This window comes from Myotis myotis, unplaced genomic scaffold (assembly GCF_014108235.1).
Source record: "Myotis myotis isolate mMyoMyo1 unplaced genomic scaffold, mMyoMyo1.p scaffold_m19_p_1, whole genome shotgun sequence".
NCBI lineage: Eukaryota > Metazoa > Chordata > Mammalia > Chiroptera > Vespertilionidae > Myotis > Myotis myotis.
Window position 1 is genome coordinate 188708744 of NW_023416313.1, and position 17463 is coordinate 188726206.

General features: G+C 41.4%; 2 protein-coding genes across 10 annotated transcripts in view; one reads left to right on the forward strand and one right to left on the reverse strand.

The window, feature by feature from the left end:
* FBXO34 (F-box protein 34) overlaps positions 1-5865 on the forward strand; it is a 118984-nt gene extending 113119 nt beyond the window's left edge. For all 3 annotated transcript variants that reach the window (XR_004967375.1, XR_004967378.1, XR_004967369.1), the window contains 2 exons: positions 2714-2783; positions 5746-5865. The gene's annotated coding sequence lies outside the window, so the exon portion shown is untranslated. The remainder of the gene's footprint in view (positions 1-2713; positions 2784-5745) is intronic.
* ATG14 (autophagy related 14) overlaps positions 1-16872 on the reverse strand; it is a 79547-nt gene extending 62675 nt beyond the window's left edge. For 5 of the 7 annotated variants that reach the window (XR_004967382.1, XM_036308032.1, XM_036308013.1 and 2 more), the window contains exons 1-3: positions 16629-16870; positions 2604-2666; positions 804-846 (exon numbers count right to left, since the gene is read on the reverse strand). Coding sequence is in view for 6 of the 7 variants with exons in the window: in XM_036308032.1 (XP_036163925.1) it covers positions 804-846; positions 2604-2666; positions 16629-16849 (327 nt within the window). In the remaining variant the exon portion in view is untranslated. Of the gene's footprint in view, positions 1-803; positions 847-1247; positions 1344-2603; positions 2667-16628 lie in introns of all 7 variants that reach the window. The other 2 variants (XM_036308042.1, XM_036308007.1) reach the window with 2 other exon arrangements.
* Positions 16873-17463: the final 591 nt, after the last annotated feature.

The window sequence follows — 17463 nt, forward strand, 5'->3', positions numbered from 1 at the left end:
ATTACATAAAATAACAAAATTCAGCCTGGCCGGGGTGGCTCAGTGATTGAGCCACATGAACTAGGAGACAGGGTTTGATTCCCAGTCAGGGCACATGGGTTCAATCCCCAGGAGCGAGCTTGAAGGAGGCAGCTGATCAATGATTCTTTCTCATTACTGATGTTTCTCTCTCTCTCCCTCTTCATTCCTCTCTCTAAAATCAATAAAAACATATTTTTAAAAATTCAGTTTCTTACTCACACTACGCATATGTCTTATGCTCAACCAATGCTCAACACATGAGGCTAATGGCTACCATCCATATTGGTCTGTGTAGATATAGAACATTTGCATCATCACAGAAAGTTCTGTTTATGCCCTGAGGATTAATAAAACAAACATAAAATGTTTTCTTTTATGGCTTATCAAGGTCCTCACTCCTAAATTACATAAAAAATTTCCCCTATTTTCTTTTCACATTTTTATGAGTTTACTTTTCACATTTAATCACATTACTCCATTTAAACTGTGTGTGTTTATGATGAGTACATTTTCTCCAAAAGGATAGCCCATTGTTCTTATATTTCTATGTCACTACCAGACTTCATAACTTTTACAACAGCTCCTTAATGAACTGTCTACACCCCGTTTTTGGTCCCCCAAAAAATATCTGAGAAGCCACACTACAAATATATTCAAAGAGAGGACTTCCAAAAATGAACAAAAACAAATTTAAACTCACAATGACTTTTGAAGCATCACCAACTTAAAAACATGTAACCTCAAGTACAAAGAATATTATTTAAATAGTTCTTACAGCTTACCAACTGATCTGATATCCATTTTCCTTCCATAGCTTTTAACACTCTGTATGGAGAAGAGAGATACAGAATAAGCCCTTAAAAATTAAATTTTATAAAGCTCAAAAATGTAAAATCAACCCTAACCGGTTTGGCTCAGTGGAAGAGCGTCAGCCTGCAGACTCAAGGGTCCCAGGTTCGATTCCAGTCAAGGGCATGTACCTTGGTTGCGGGCACATCTCCAGTAGGGAGTGTGCAGGAGGCAGCTGATCAATGTTTCTCTCTCATTGATGTTTCTAACTCTCTATCCCTCTCCCTTCCTCTCTGTAAAAAATCAATGAAATATATTTTTTTAAAAATGTAAAACCAACAACTTTTAAATACAACTTCTTATAAATGGCTTGAAATGGCAAAATGGGACTGAAGCAAAGTGTTTTCCAAATTCTGTTCTCTGCAATTTTTTCTCACCTTCTTCTTTTTGCACTTCTAACATAGTCCGGAGCCTTTCTGTAGACGTTCATCATAAACTTCCAGAACGGCTGGAGCCTTTGTCCTCAGTCATAACTAATAATTCCCGTCAACCATAATTAATGATAGTTACAAGAGAACTCATGACTAAAAATGCTAAGATCATTACAGAAAGAAAAGGCACAAGCCAGTATCTGAGAATATTTGTTTTATGGAGTGAAGTGTTCTATAAAAATAGAAGTTTCTGCCCTGGCCAGTGCGGCTCCGTTGGCTGGAGCACCGTCCTGTACACTGAAAGGCTTTGAACCCCAGTCCTGGTGTGTGCAGGAAGGCAACTGGTCATTGTTCCTTCCCTTTCCATTTGTCCTTTCTCTTTCTTAAAAAAAATAAGCATGGTGTCAGGGAAGAATTTAAATATAAATAAATAGTTTCTATGGTTGAATAAATTAGAGAAATAACCAAGTTAAATTAATCCAAGCAGGTTTCTCTAATGCAGCGGTTCTCAACCTGTGGGTCGCGACCTCTTTGGTGGTCGAACAACCCTTTCACAGGGGTCGCCTAAGACCATCCTGCATATCAGATATTTACATGACGATTCATAGCAGTAGCAACATGACAGTTATGAAGTAGCAACGAAAATAATTTTATGGTTGGGTCACAACATGAGGAACTGTATTTAAAGGGCCAGAAGGTTGAGAACCACTGCTCTAATGTGAGGCATCTCAGGCTATTTAATCCACTTATGTATGTGTTTATCTGACCAGGGGTGTGTCTGCAGAACAGTGACTGGGTCCGTTTGGGGTAGGAGGCTCTCTAGGAAAATTCTCAAATCCAGAGTGTGAGAGATGCGCCAGCAGTGCTCAGTAATAACTCAGACTCCCAGGCCTCCCTCAGACCTACTGAATCAGAATACCTGAGGATAGGATTTTAAGAATCTGCATTTGTAACCATTACCTCAGTTAATGAATTCTGAAATAGATGATCTGCAGACCACACTTTGCAAAAACACTGATAGAGAAGAAAGCTAAATGGAAGCAGTAACATCCTATAGGAGCCACCATCACTAACTTAAGTCTAACATGCCTAGACCCGTCTGCCACATACCAATGATCAGGTGGGGGGCTTAATGCATCCATCCCATCGCTAGTGCCTACTGTGCACAGGCACCAGGGCTGATCCCAATATTTTCTAGAAACTTGATAACTCTCCTATTTTGCTTCTCCAAGATGCACTGCTCTTCATTGCTTTCAGATTCTATCCTAAATTTTGTAATTTAGCAATCCATATATCTGCATATCACAGCACTGAATTAAACCACATAACCTCCACAAATTAAAAAGCCAAATGAAGACTCACTCTTTTTGAAATTCTTCCTGTTTGCTCTTAAGTCGGCTTAACCGTTCCTTCTTGTCTATAAACCTGTAAGAAAAAAAATTAATGTTTTATTTAAATATTTTTTTTTTCAGTTCAATCAGATTATATGAACTCTTGGGAAGCCAATCATTTCTGCAGACTCACCTGGAAATGTCACTGAAAGTAAGTACTGTACACAACTTCTCAATGGGGTGCATGTGGCTGCTCACCACTTGGTTATTTTAAAGTTAAATTCAAACTCTCAGCTTCAAAATTCTGTCATGGGTTTATAAAATGTCTATAGGTTTCCACCCTAGGTTAAATTATTTCCAAACAGGCACATTAGAGCACTAATGTGAATTTTGAATTTAAAAAAAACTGAGGCTTCTATTATAAAAACTAGAGGCCTGATACACAAAATTCATGCAAGAGTAGGCCTTTGCAGTCACGGAGGCTGCCTCAATCCACGGCTGCAGCCCAGGCTTTGTCCAGAAGGTCATCCGGACAATCGTTTGGTAATTTGCATATTATGCTTTTATTTTTATAGATAATTTTTACCCTAGCCAGTTTGGCTCATTGAATAGAGCATCGGCCCATGGACTAAAGCAGGGGTGGGCAAACTTTTTGACTCTAGGGCCACAATGGGTTCTTAAACTGGACCGGAGGGCCGGAACAAAAGCATGGATGGAGTGTTTGTGTGAACTAATATAAATTCAAAGTAAACATCATTACATAAAAGGGTACGGTCTTTTTTTTTTTTTTTAGTTTTATTCATTTCAAACGAGCCGGATCCGGCCTGCGGGCCATAGTTTGCCCACGGCTGAACTAAAGGGTCTCAGGTTGGAGTCTGATCAAGGGCATGTACCTCAGCTGCAGGCTCGATCCCCAGCCCGGGTTGGGGCAGGCAACCAATTGATATCTCTCTCTCTCTCTCTCTCTCTCTCTCGCCCCCTTCCTTCCATTCTCTCTGAAAATCAATGGAGAAAATATCCTTGGGTAAAGATGAACAAAAAAATAAAAATTTAATTATTAAGCTTAATTTAATCCTGCTCTCACTTATCAATTTGTTCCTTATATTTTTAAAGTACAATTTTTTTTCTCACTTATTTTATTGCTAGTCATTGGAGACTAAAAAATTACTTAGTAAAAAGTTACCAAAAGGAAGGGATATCATATTGCAGTGACTCTTCTGCCAGTCTTCTACTCTCATACTTATTTTCTTCCTGTTACCTATTTGGGTTTGCCCCTTTTTTACAGCTTATGATAAAAACTCAAATCATTGATTTTAGGCCCCCTTCTTTTTATATAACCATATAAAGTTATAAATTCCCCCCTAAGTATGGTTTAGCTACACCAAAAATGTTGATGAAGTGTAGTTTGAAATTTCTAATTTTCCATAAGATTCCTTTGACTCACAAGTTATTTACAAGTACATTGTTTAATTTCCAAATACAAGGGCTTTCTTAGGTAACTTACTGTTGTTATTTTCTTAATTCTGATGTGGTCATAGAATATACCGTGAGATTTCAATCTTTTGATTTGAGACTGCCTTGCATTTGGTTTGCCTCAGTGAAAGTTCCACGTGCCCTTGAAAGAACGTGCTCTATAAGGTGTCTAATAGTGTCATTCGGAGCTTCTAGATCTGTGCTGCTCAATATGGTAAACACCAGTCACACGTGGCTACTGAACACCTGAAATGTGGCTTGTTGCTTAATAAGGATTTGATTTTAGAATCGCATGACTAACATTGTGCAACTGATTTTCAATTGAGTTAACAGTGGCTCACTATTTTCAAGGAAACAATGGTGCTACAGCAACATGGTATACAGTCTAAGGACAGGCTTTTGCTGTCTCCTGAATTTCTAGCCTAAATGAAAACAATTTAACAGAACAATAACAGTCATAAAAATCTCTTCCTTACTAGTCTCTCTAAAACACTAGTTCTATAACACCATGCTTGAAACATACCCAAATGGTCTAATTATGACCATTTAATAGCAACTGGAAATGTACAATCCTATCTAATAAAGAGGGAATATGCTCATTGACCCTCACGCCATCGCAAAGATGGCGCCAATAAGGAGGGAATATGCTAATTGACTGCCCCACCCTCAAAGATGGCAGCGCCCATAGCCAATGAGGGAATATGCTAATTGACTGCCACGCAGGTGTGGCAAGGCTGGGCCTGCCTCCAGGCAGGCTCAGCCACTCCACATGCCTGCCTCCAGAGACCCCCAGTCCCCTCAGCTCCCCAGCTGCCCAGGGCCAGCCTGAGGTTCAGACAAGCCTTGGATGGCGGCTGCCCAGCCGTCCAGGGCCGCCTGAGGCTCAGGTAACCAGGGCTGGCCAAGGCCTACGCTGCCGGCAGTGGCAGCAGCAGAAGTGTGATGTGGGCATCGCTTTCCCCTGATCGCCAGGTTGCCTCCCGCCCCTGAGGGCTCCCGGACTGTGAGAGGGGGCAGACCAGGCTGAGGGACCCCTCTCCAGTGCATGAATTTTCATGCACTGGGCCTCTAGTACATAATATATTAAACAAAAATGCAAATCAAGCCCAGCCGGTGTTGCTCAGTGGTTGAGCATCAACTCATGAACCAGGAGGTCACGGTTTGGTTCCCAGTCAGGGCACATATCCAGGTTGTGGGTTCGGTCCCCAGTTGGGACCCATGGGGGCTGGGGGCGCCTGAACCAATCAGTGGTTCACTCTTATGTTGATTTCTCTCTCTTTCTCTCTCTCTCAAATCAATAAAAACATATTTTTTAAAAATTCAGTTTCTCAGTTACACTAATCCCATTTCAATAGCCCCAAATGGTTGGCTTCTACCATATTGGAAAGTGTAGAAACAGAACACTATGGCAGAAAGTTCTACTGGGTAGCACTGCAATGGCCAGTAAGGTGGTTAATGCATGGAACAGTACTAGAAAACTCAGAAACCAATGTGAAATATAGACAAACCCAGAGACTCATCAATTAACTTATCAGGCTTTTATTGTGTGCCTGCAACTTATAACAAAAAATCTGCCACAATATTAAGAAATCTAATGATATGTTCTGTAGCTTGGACATATTACTTATTTGTTTTATGCTTCTATTTCCTTGTATATAAAAAAGAGAAACTAATGTGGTATTTATTTCTATTTCACTAAGGCAATGTGGTGATTCATGGTCCCGTAACCTGAAGGATATGACAAACTGACAAGATTCATCAAACAATGCAAAAAAAAAAAGAACTGACAGAGGAAAATAAAATCTTGCTTTTAGAAGTTATGAAAGTTCTCCTTTCAGATGTCATAAAAATGCCACTCCACTTTGCACTAGAACAAACTGGGATGACAAACAACCTTGTTCAGCTCTAAAAGCTGGTTGATTCTCTTGGGCTTTGTTAACACACTCACACACACAAAATTAAAACAAATACACAACTGACAGCAAGAATAATAAACAGAGGATAATTCCTACTGTACCAAACAGTTCATGAGTCATGGTATCCTTGATGAAGGAAATTAAAACTCCATGGTGTTAACAAAGCTAAACAGCAGATGATATCAAGGAATGTGGCTGGGTCAGCATTTCAACTGCTCATCAGCACACTCATCCATTCTCTGCATTCTCCATCCCACTACTCATGGAAATAGATAAAAAATTCATTCCAGCCCTTGCCGGTTTGGCTCAGTGGATAGAGCCATCGGCCTGTGGACTGAAGAGTCCCAGGTTCAATTCCGGTCAAGGGCACATGCCCGGGTTGCAGGCTCCATCCCCAGTGGGGGGTATGCAGGAGGCAGTCAATAAATGATTCTCTCTCATCATTGATGTTTCTATCTTCTCTCTCCCTCTCCCTTCCTCTCTGAAATCAATAAAAATATATATAATAAAAATAAATTTTAAAAATTCATCCCATAAGTCCGTGCTTTCTTAATATGGTTTCCAACAAATGGAAAGATTAACAGATAGTCATTATATTCAAACCAGACTTGACTCAAAAACGAGCCCTGGCTAGTGTGGCTCAGTTGGTTGGAGTGTCATCACATATGCCAAAAGGTTGTGGGTTCCATTCCTGATCAGGGCACATATCTCCCCCCTACTCTTCTCTTCCTTCTAAAGTCAATAAGCATATCCTCTGTGAGGATTTTATTTTTTTAAGTAAGGGGAAGGAATCATATTATATGTACTTTCAAGTTGGGTTTATCACATAAAATATTCTGTATGTATGTTTTTCCATGTCAGAACATATAAGTATCTCATTCTTGAACAGATACACACAATTTCTTACAATAGACCTCATATATTTTACTTTAAAAAAAAATCCTCACCTGAGGATATTTTTCTGTTGATTTTTTAGAGAGAGTGGGAGAGGAAAAGACAGAAGAAATATCGACATGAGATAAACACATAGATTGGTTGCCTCCTGCACCAGCCCAACCACGTACCTGCAACTGAGGTAAGTGCCCTTGACCGGAATCAAACCCGTGACCCTTCAGTCCGAAGGCCAACGCTCTATCCACTGAGCCAAACAGGCTAGGGCATATAATCTACTTATATAAACTCCTATTAAACACTGCCAATTTTTCACTATTATCAATATTATGAATGAATATCTTCGTGCATAAATCTTTACAAGCTTTTAAGATTCTCTGTGAGAAATTCCAATAAGTAAAATAAATTGCTAGGTCAAATATTTACAAGCAAAATTCTGGCAGTTATTTTTAGATTTCTTCTGGATAATTCACAACCCCACCAGTAACAGAATTGGTTTTTTCACTGCACATTTTAGTCTTTGCTAACCTGATTGGCTTTCCCACCCCTTTCCCCCAAGATAGTTCATAATTTAAATACTTTATTTCACTAGAAATGAATGCCCTTTCCCTATATAATTAACCATTTAGTTTTCTTTTGTTATTTCTGTCTATGTCCTTTGTCCATCTTTCTACAGTTTTTTAAGGATTAGGGAAATTAGCCATTTTTCTTTCATACATCTTGAAAAATTTCCCACCTCAATCTGCTTTCTGACTACTCATGTTTCTGTTCTACAGAATTTTCCAACTTTTATGCAGATACATTTATCAATTTTGTGTTGGTTTGTTCAATGACTTCAGTGTTTTGTGGTTTCTGAAAGGAATCTGCCAGTGAACCAACCTGTACTGTGCACCATGGCTTTTACAACAGTTTCCTATATTTTCTCACCCAATTTAAAAAGGCCTTCTACATTATCTACCAAATTTCTCCACTTATAAGATTTATTTTCTTCCCTAAAAAAGTACTTCCTTAAACTGATTACTATTTCCTAAATTCTTCCATACTTTTACAACTAATTATTTCTTTTCCATTAAAAAAAAAAAACTCCCTTAAGTTGACCTCAAATCATTCTCCCTTCAATAGAGGTGAAAGGGAATGAGAGAGGTAATCACCCAGCAGCCCGGTGGTACAAGAGACGGCACACCACCCAGTGCAGGCTTCCGAGGGAGCTTTATGTGAGCTATGCCTATCTGGGCTAAGACTTGGGATAAGTTAGAGCTGGCCCTGTTAAGGGAAGGAAGTCATTATGGACAGAGGAAATTATGTTTCACAAGATAAAAAATTAATCTCTGCACCAGAGCATCAACACTCCCAAGTGGGATATTGAGGATAGAAGTGTGCTGCTAATGAGTGTGAGCCTTGGCTACGGACAATCATGGGCAACTGAGAACTATCCACAGGTTACCATTCATAAATATCCCATATTACCAGAAAAACAGCACCAGGGCAGGCTCTCTATTAGGGATCCACATCAATTCTGTGCTAGGTGATAGATAATTAACATCATTATAACACCTACAACTATTAAGCCACCTACTGAGCACTTAGATGTCCCAAGCACAGACCTTTTACAAAATAACCAATCCCTCCATCTGCCTGCCCAGTCCTTTCCCTCACCCTAGGGCTGTATGCTTACTTTGTGCCTAGGGTTATGGCAATAGGAAGGTCTGAGAAACCTTTAATGTATTATAACCACTAACATATTATAGAAAGGAAAAAAAATCCAAAACTTTCAAATAAGCAATTGAAGGCCTAAAAAAGTATTGTCTACTTCTTTTTGTATTTCTGTACTTTACAATTTTCTACAATACTCACACATATACTTTTACAATCAGAAAAAAGATATATAATCAATGAAAATTTCTCATGTTCACCCCGAGGATCACATCTACTATAAAAATCCTATAGAATAAAGAGGGAATATGCAAATTGACCATCACTCTGCCACAATGATGGTGGTGCCCACAGTGGAGGCGGGGGTTTCCATAACACAAGATGGCTGTACCCACAGTGGAGGTCAAGTTCCTGTAACGAGTCTTAATGAGCAATTAACAGGGACCTGAGGCTACACCCCCCTCCCCCCCATGGGGCTTAACAGGGGACCTCAGGCCACGCCCTCCGCCCAGCGGGGCTTGACGGGGGACCTGAAGCTGCGCCCCCCTCCCAGTGGGGATTGACAGGGGACCTCAAGGCACACACCCCCGCCCGGCAGGGCTTGACGGGGGGCCTCAGGCCATGCTCCCCGCTCGGCAGGGCTTGATAGGGGATCTCAGGCCACGTCCCCCACCCGGCGGGGCTTGACGGGGGACCTCAAGGCGTGCCTCCCGCCCGGCGGGGCTTGACAAGGGTGAGACCAGCCGGGTCTGGATCTAGCCCAATGGGGGGTGGGCCGGCCGGGTCTGGGTCTTGTGCAATTTTGAGGCATACATGGGTGGGCAGGGACTTGACTCTGGGTCCTGTGGTGCGCCCCAGACTCTGACAGGAGCAAGATTTTCATATACATTTTACTAATTTTCTTTCATCTCTGACACTTCTATTATAGAGAAAGGGCAAATAGCAATACAGTGGGGCCTTGACTTACGAGTTTAATTCGTTCCGTGACAGAGCTTGTAACTCAAATTACTCGTATGTCAAATCTTAAAAGTGAATGAGTGAGACACGTGATGCTGGGCTGATGTTGTGGTGTTCACTGTGACGTTCGCTGCGCCAACTAGCAGTGGGGTGTCTGAAGCTGGCTTGTAACCAGAATATTAGCTTGCAACTCAAAAAGCAAAATATCAGCCGAGAGACGGCTCATATCTTCGAAAAACTCATTAGTCGGGACACTTGTAAGTCAAGGCCCCACTGTATTAAAATATTTCCTCTAAATAATCCCCTTTTAATGTGCATGAATTTCGTGCACCAGGCCACTAGTACATATATAATCCCCTTAAAGTATCTAAAGTTCTTAGGTCCCTTGAGACAGGTTATATTTTTTGGGTTCTTTAAATGTAAGGGAGAAAGATAAACACACAGTTTTTAGGTTACTGTGGGGAGTTTTACCCATCACTGATTTGGGCCCAGACTGTGGAAGAATTAATGACTATTTCTGGATATAGAAATAAGGCAGCGAGGCTTCTCAGGTAAGTGAGAGCATAGCAATCTCCTTGTTTAAGTGGAGGTGGTTAAAGAAGTAACTATTTCCTGAATTAGGATATGAACACAGTAAGAATTACTAGCCATCAAATTATTCTTCCTTAGCTTTAGGCATATACTAGTAAGGGTGGAATGTTTATGGACAAATGCAATAGGGAAAAAACATGGTCCTCATCAGTATGCTTTTTATGTTAGAATATTTAGGATTTCAGAAAATACAGTAAAAACACTCCACTGGCAGGAATGAAGGTTAAGTCAGTAGAAAATGGAAACCAAGTACCATTTAGTCTCCTAACTTGTAAAATGGGAAAACTGCTTTCAGGACTTGGTTACAGGGATTAAATAATATAAATGTGAAAGCATCAAGTATAAGCACTTAGCACATAATATACTCTAGTTTCCCTTTTCTTCATTATAATGAGTGATTTAGCACTTAATCTTACGAATGTATTAAACTGAACTATATATATATATATATATATATATAAATACAGTTCAGATCTGGAAGTGAATTTAAAAATTAGCATAGTCTAGGCACAACTCCTCTGTTTCTTCACTTTTAAGGTAGGTTAATAACACACAGCTTTGTGGTAGGAAATAAATGGCAGATAATAAATGTGAAAGCCTTTCATAAATTCTAAAAGGTATGATGAAGCGTAGCCAGTGATACTGACTGAAAACCAAACTTATATTTTCTTAGCAGATACAATCAAACAGCAGTAAGGGTGGTAAACTCTTGTCTAAAGGTGGGGAGATCATCTACCTGTAGAGCTTTTGTTCTGCTGAGTGAGGCATACAAATGTGGTCTCAGAACTGAATTCTTTTTTTTTTTTTTTAAGCCACTGAATCATACATTTTATTTTATTTTACTTTATTTTTTTAAATATATTTTATTGATTTTTTTTACAGAGAGGAAGAGAGAGAGATAGAGAGTTAGAAACATTGATGAGAGAGAAACATCGATCAGCTGCCTCCTGCACATCCCCCACTGGGGAAGTGCCCCCAACCCAGGTACATGCCCTTGACCGGTATCGAACCCGGGACCTTTCAGTCCGCAGGCCGACGCTCCATCCACTGAGCCAAATCCGTTTCGGCAGAACTGAATTCTTAAGACAACAGATTTTTATAGATAGGCTATCGTCACTGACAACCAAAAGAATACTAGAGGGAGACTGAAATATCTAAAAGATAATTTTTTGGATGTTGGTTGTGTTTTCCCCTTGAAATCTTCAGTAATGTCTAAATTTCTTGTTCATCCTTTATCACACTACAGTTTGTTTAGTGCCTATATTTCTGTTTCCTGGTAAAATGTAGTAATATATTCTTAAAACTCATTAGTGAAGGTAATGCTGCATCATTCCTGAAAATGCTCATAAAATATGTCTGCCTTTTTAATCCACACTTTAATCCAGCAGGCAGATTTTCCTGGTGCTAGTCTCTGGGTATCCTTACATTATGCTCCCCATCCCATCCCTATCCCTATTATAAACCAATAACTGACTTCTTTCCAGTTTTGGCTGGGAAGATGACTTTAAACTTGTAAGTTCCCTATTGAGCAACAGTGCTATTTTTGGTATCAGATAAATGTATTATCCAGAAAACTATATTCCTGTTAAAAGACCTGTAATTGCCCTAGCTGGTTTGGCTCAGTGGATAGAGCGTCAGCCTGTGGACTGAAGGGTCCCGGGTTCGATTCCGGTCAGGGGCACATGCCCAGGTTGCGGGCTCGATCCCTGGTGGGGGGGCGTGCAAGAGGCAGCCGATTGATGATACGCTCTCATCATTGATGTTTCTGTCTCTCTCTCTCCCTCACCCTTCCTCTCTGAAATCAATAAAAATATATTTTTTTAAAAAAGACCTGTAATTGTAAAATGTTCACCAGTACAATCCAAGGATTGTGTTGGAGTCCTGCTTAAATCACTTCTCTTCATCTCTTAAAAAAGCACACAAGTTAAAAGGCAGGTGAAAAAGTGGAGAAGTAAGTGGGTATTGTCTTAGGACTGGGGCCAAGGTGAGAGATGAGGAAAGGATAGTGTTGGTGAGAATACCATGGTATAAGGAAGTCTTCCCACTGAACAACAAAAAAGTAGTGTTTAGATATTTTTCAACCAATCTGTCTACCAACTCTTACTTTTTACAAAATTATATAAAGACACAGCTTCCTTCTTAGTTGTGAAAGGAACTATTATGAGATAGTCTTTAATATCTAATTTTCCTTGAACTGTTAAACTATTTATATATATATGTTTATTGCAGTGGTTCTCAACCTGTGGGTCGCGACCCCTTTGGTGGTCGAACGACCCTTTCTCAGGGGTCACCTAAGACCATCCTGCATATCAGATATTTACATTACAATTCGTAACAGTAGCAACATTACAGTTATGAAGTAGCAACGAAAATAATTTTATGGTTGGGTCACAACATGAGGAACTGTATTTAAAGGGCCAGAAGGTTAAGAACCACTGTTTTATTGATTTTAGAGAGGAGGTGAGAGGGAGAGAGTGATAGAAACATCAATGATGAGAGAGTCATTGATTGGCTGCCTCCTGCACACTGCCTACAACCCAGGCATGTGCCCTGACTGGGAATCGAACCCATGACCTCTTAGTTCATAGATTGATGCTCAACCACTGAGCCACGCTGGGCCAGTGAAATTATTAAAACCTGTATATTCAGATAAGTCCATTAATGAAACTAAAAAAACACACAAAACATTTACAAGAACTTTAATATGCATGATCACATTCAAGATCCATGTAAGCACAGATAATTAGGCTAATTTACTAAAAAGAATCAGAGGTTAAACAAGGGTTTTTAAACTGTGCTATAAATCTCCATATTTTATTTCCAAGTGATTTCCCACAGTTAGCAAGGAGTTTTTCATAAAGAGTCTGAAAGCAAAACAGAGTACAAAACTTTCATAAACACTAAAAATACCTCACAATCAACCTCTGACCCCCGAAATTTGAGGCTTACTAGTAGTCAGTGTAAATCCTTTGAGAGCAGAGACCTGCCTTTCTCTTCTGTAACTTGCAAGAATGTTTTGTGTAGATAACTGTATTCAGTGAGAGCTCACAAAAAATGATTTGGCTTTTAGCACAATGGTTCTGGGTCTCAAGAGATTCTTTCATCCTAGCAGATATTTGGCATTGTTCTGGGAATGATGAAAACAAACTCCTCTTCTTAAGGAATACACAGTTCAGAAATGGGAACAAGGAAAAGTGACATGAAGCTGGCTTAGCAGACCACTTTATTAGCAGTCTTCTTGTCCCTGAACCCTAAATTTTCTTTTTTATCTCTCAATTTTGAATGGTTCTGGTATTTGCTCTTTTTCTTGGTCAGAAAAAGAAAACCACTAGAACACACCCCTCTCCTGAAAATTCACTTTAATGCTCAGATTTAGGAAAAAAAATTGTTTTTTAAAGGTTTATTGCCTTTTATCATTCCTTCAACAATATGCCTACTGTGTGCTCCACTGCTGCTGTGCAAAATACTGGTGGTGATTGAACAAAACCAGAATTCATGTCCTCATGAAACTACATTGTGGATGCAGAGCTCCTCCTCAAATAAATAACATTACACATCATGCGCAGTACCAGACGGCATTGAGTGCTGTGACAGGGAATAACGGGGGGAGAGATGGAAGTGTGAATCTACCTTAGTGAAGGTCAGGGAAGCCTCACTAAGAAAGGAACATTAAAGTTAACACAGAAAGACAAGATGCCAATCAGGAGGTAAAGTGTTCCAGGCAGAGGGAACAGCAAGGGGAAGAGCCCAGTGGTGAAAAAGTTGAATGTGCTGGACGATTTAAGCATGAATAGCATGAGTTTATATTTGAATGCTTAATATATGCTAGACTTCATGCTAAGTAGTTTAATGCATCCTCTCATGTAATCACTACCAGAAACCCCACCATTTTCAAAATGAAATAAACAAGCATAGGCAAGGTTAACTTGTTCAAAATCACATAGCAAGTGTGGGGAGCTTGGATTCAATTCAATGCAGTATCAACCCGAAGCCTACATTTTTAACTCAGCCTTATAGCCAAAGTTAAAGATAAGCAATAGCCAACTCACGTGAGGCTTTATATGCCATGGTAAGGAGGTTGGCTTTACTTTTTAATTAATTAACTTTTTGAATTTTAAGCTCAATGGAAAGTCATTGAAAGGTTTAAGCAAAACAATAACGTTATCTGATTTACTTTTCTACAGGGGCTGTTGTGTGCTGGCCAGAGAGGCTGGGGAGAAGTTGTAGAGTTAAAAAAAAAAAAAGGAAACCAATAAGTAGCCAAGAGAGAAGTGAAGGCAGTCTGGACTAGAAGTAGACAAATTCAAGATCTATTTTAGAGCAAATCAAATTAGACTTGCCAATTATTTGGATACATGAAAGATTTCCCAGGCGTCTGGCTTACTAACAAAGGGATTACCACGAAGGATAAAAAGGAAATGATTCAGGATCAGACAGTTTGGGAAAGAGAGGTAGATCCATTCAGTCATTCAACAAATCTTGCAATCTTATCCTCTACTATGTGAGGACATGGGAGAGTACAAAACTGGTCAAGTCTTGCCCTCACAGAGCTTACATCTTTGGAGTGGAGGGCAGTTAGACAAAAATAACATGTCAGCCATAGATGGAGATAATTGCTACGTAAGCCAATAAAGCAGGTCACCTGGGAAAGGAGGGGACCATTTTAATTGAGTGGTCAAAGAGTTTCCCTAATGAGCAGAGGCCTAAAGGAAACAAAGGCAGCCCTGACTATTTTGGGGAGAAGAGCTCCCAGCAGTGTGAAAAAGACTGCAATGCCATGAGGCAGAAGTGTTTTTTGTGAGTCTGGGGACTGGCAAAGAAGCCAGGTGGTAAAGCAGAGTCGGTAAGGGGAAAATAATAGAACAGAGGAGAACAGACAATGCAGAACTCTGATTAAGGACGTCAGCTTTTTTACTCTGAAATCCTGGAAGCTTTCAGAGAGGAATGGAGGAGTGGTGTTACTCTGGTTGCAATATGGAAATAACACTATAAGGAAGCAAAGGCGGAGGCAGAGGCTCGTGAGGCATTGTTCCTTTGGTGGATCAGCGTAGTGATGAAAGGGTCAAGCTTAGGATAGCTTTTGAAGAGTGGATAGAATCTGTTGATGGGATTAGATGGGGTAGCATTAATAGAGGAGTCAAGGAAGACTGTTTTTTGTCCTGTTACCAAAGAAGAATGAGGTTACCATTTACTGAGTTTGGCATGAGCATGGAAGGAACAGATTTATATTGGAAAATAACTTCAGTTTGCCAAGATAGAGATACTTATTACAAATTTAAATATAGATGTTGGGCAGGCAGCTGTTTTCTAGATTCCAGAGAGGTCTGGTTTGGATCTAGTCTGGCAGTCTTCAGCATATAGGTGGTATTTAAGTCATGAGAATGGATGTAGGAAAATATACAGATAGAAGATCCAGAACTGAACCCTTCAGAAACTCCACCAGTTTGACATTCCCGTCTCATACCTAGTATTCTTAAAATTAAAAAACTGCTTTAATTTTTAAAGCTATCACTTATTAGGTCAGTTTCTAAAGTCATCAAATGCATCCATGGAACACGGCAATGAAAGAAAAAAATTATATTCTACAAATCTCAAAGCAGGGGGGGAAAAAAGAACCAAACTCCATTCATGATCAGAGGAAAACTAGGAACTCAAAACATTTCCAAATATAATCCAAATATAAAGGCTGTTCAAACTGGTGGTTAAATGCGTGGTATAAGAGTTCAGGATGTCTGGATATTCATTCTGGTCCCTACACTCAACTATGTGCCCTAGGGGAGGGCACTTACCATGCAGTTTACTCAGCAGTAAGTTGGGGATAATAACTTCTTGGATTAAGTGAATTACTGCCTGAACTTTTGCAATAGAAAAGTTAGCTTACCTTAGTGAAATAAAAGTTGGGAGAGAGACCCTTCAACTAAACACACGAATTCTTCAATTACCTTCACCAAGGACTTGTAGCTCTGTTTTGATTTCAAAACTTGTTCCTAAATTTAATTCTCTGAACTCACGGCTGAAAACAAGGCCAAAACACATGCCCAAACTCCTTAGTCTCCAAAACAACCAAGGAGCAACTAGCTAGTCCCAGTTCACAAGGGAGCAGGCATGTCTGATAACAAGGTCCAGCTGCGACACAGGCTTCCCGGGCCCTAATCCCTCCTTAACCACTTACTTGATTGATTCTCTTCTGATCTCTCCTAGAGGATGAGTGTATTTTCAGACAGAGAAAGGTTAAACCAAGCTTTGAATGGGAGTGCAGCAAAGAGCTGAGACTACAACTCTCAGGCAGCAACAGGGGGAGACCTCTCCAGTCACCGTCCATCCCTTTCCCAAAGCACAGGGGGGGGCCCAAGGCTCCTCTCGGGTGGGTTATGGGGAAACGGCGACCTTCCCCCATCTAGCCCCCGATCCCGACCCCGTTCCCTGGGAGCAAAGCAGCTCCCCTCCCCAGCTCCCCCTCCTCTCGCGGGAGTCCGGGCTCCAGACCTGGGCCTCGGGCTCCAGCCTCCAGCCGCCAGCCCGGAGCCGAGGAGCCGCCCGGGGAAGAGACAATAGGGCCGTGGCGGCCGCCGTACCTCTCACGGTCGCGGCCGTCGAAGTAGACGAAGTCGCCGTTCTGGACGCACTTGGCGCAGGTCAGCCGCCGGCGGGTGGTGTTGCACAGCGGGCACCGCTCCACCGCCACGTACAACCCCTCCACGTCGTCCACCGAGTCCACCAGGTCCCGGGCAGGCGGCCGGGGCCCGCAGCCCGGAGCCTCCGGCGCCCGGGCTCCCTTCCCACTGGGAGCCGCCATGATACCCTGAGAGCGGAGCCAGTCACGTGGGATTTTGTTTTCAACCAGATGCATCCTGGGCGAGGGGGCGGGGCCTGGGAGGCGCCAGGAGCGCGGGCGGGGGTCCCGGCGAGACCCTGGCCCCGCCTCCCGAGGGCGGGGCGCCGTTGCCGTTCCGGTCCGCGGAGGGGCGGCGTGTCCCGAAGCAGAAGTTCTGTTAGAGGGGCGAGTCGGCCAACAAAATGTCATCCTCGCGGCATCGTGCCAAGGCCACAGATTTACGTCTCTAACTTGTGCCAGAAATAGTCAGTCATACGATGCCCCAAGGAGTCTGGGAAAACGGATTGGGAACAAAATAAGGGACTTCCTTTAATTCGCTTGATGCTTTAAAATTTGGCTAAAACGACCCCAAACAAGGTTGGTGAAGGGGCTGGGTCTTGGAATGAGGTCTCATTGTGGCTCACCCACTTCCTTAATGGCTGTGTGATTTGGGGCAGATTCCAAACCTCTCTTGGCTTGTGTTCTCATCTGCTTAATGGAGAAGTACCTACCTAACCAGCATCGTGAGAATTACTAAGCGAACACGTTTAATAATCTGAGAATATTTTACAAATAGCTAGCCAGTGGAAACAGCC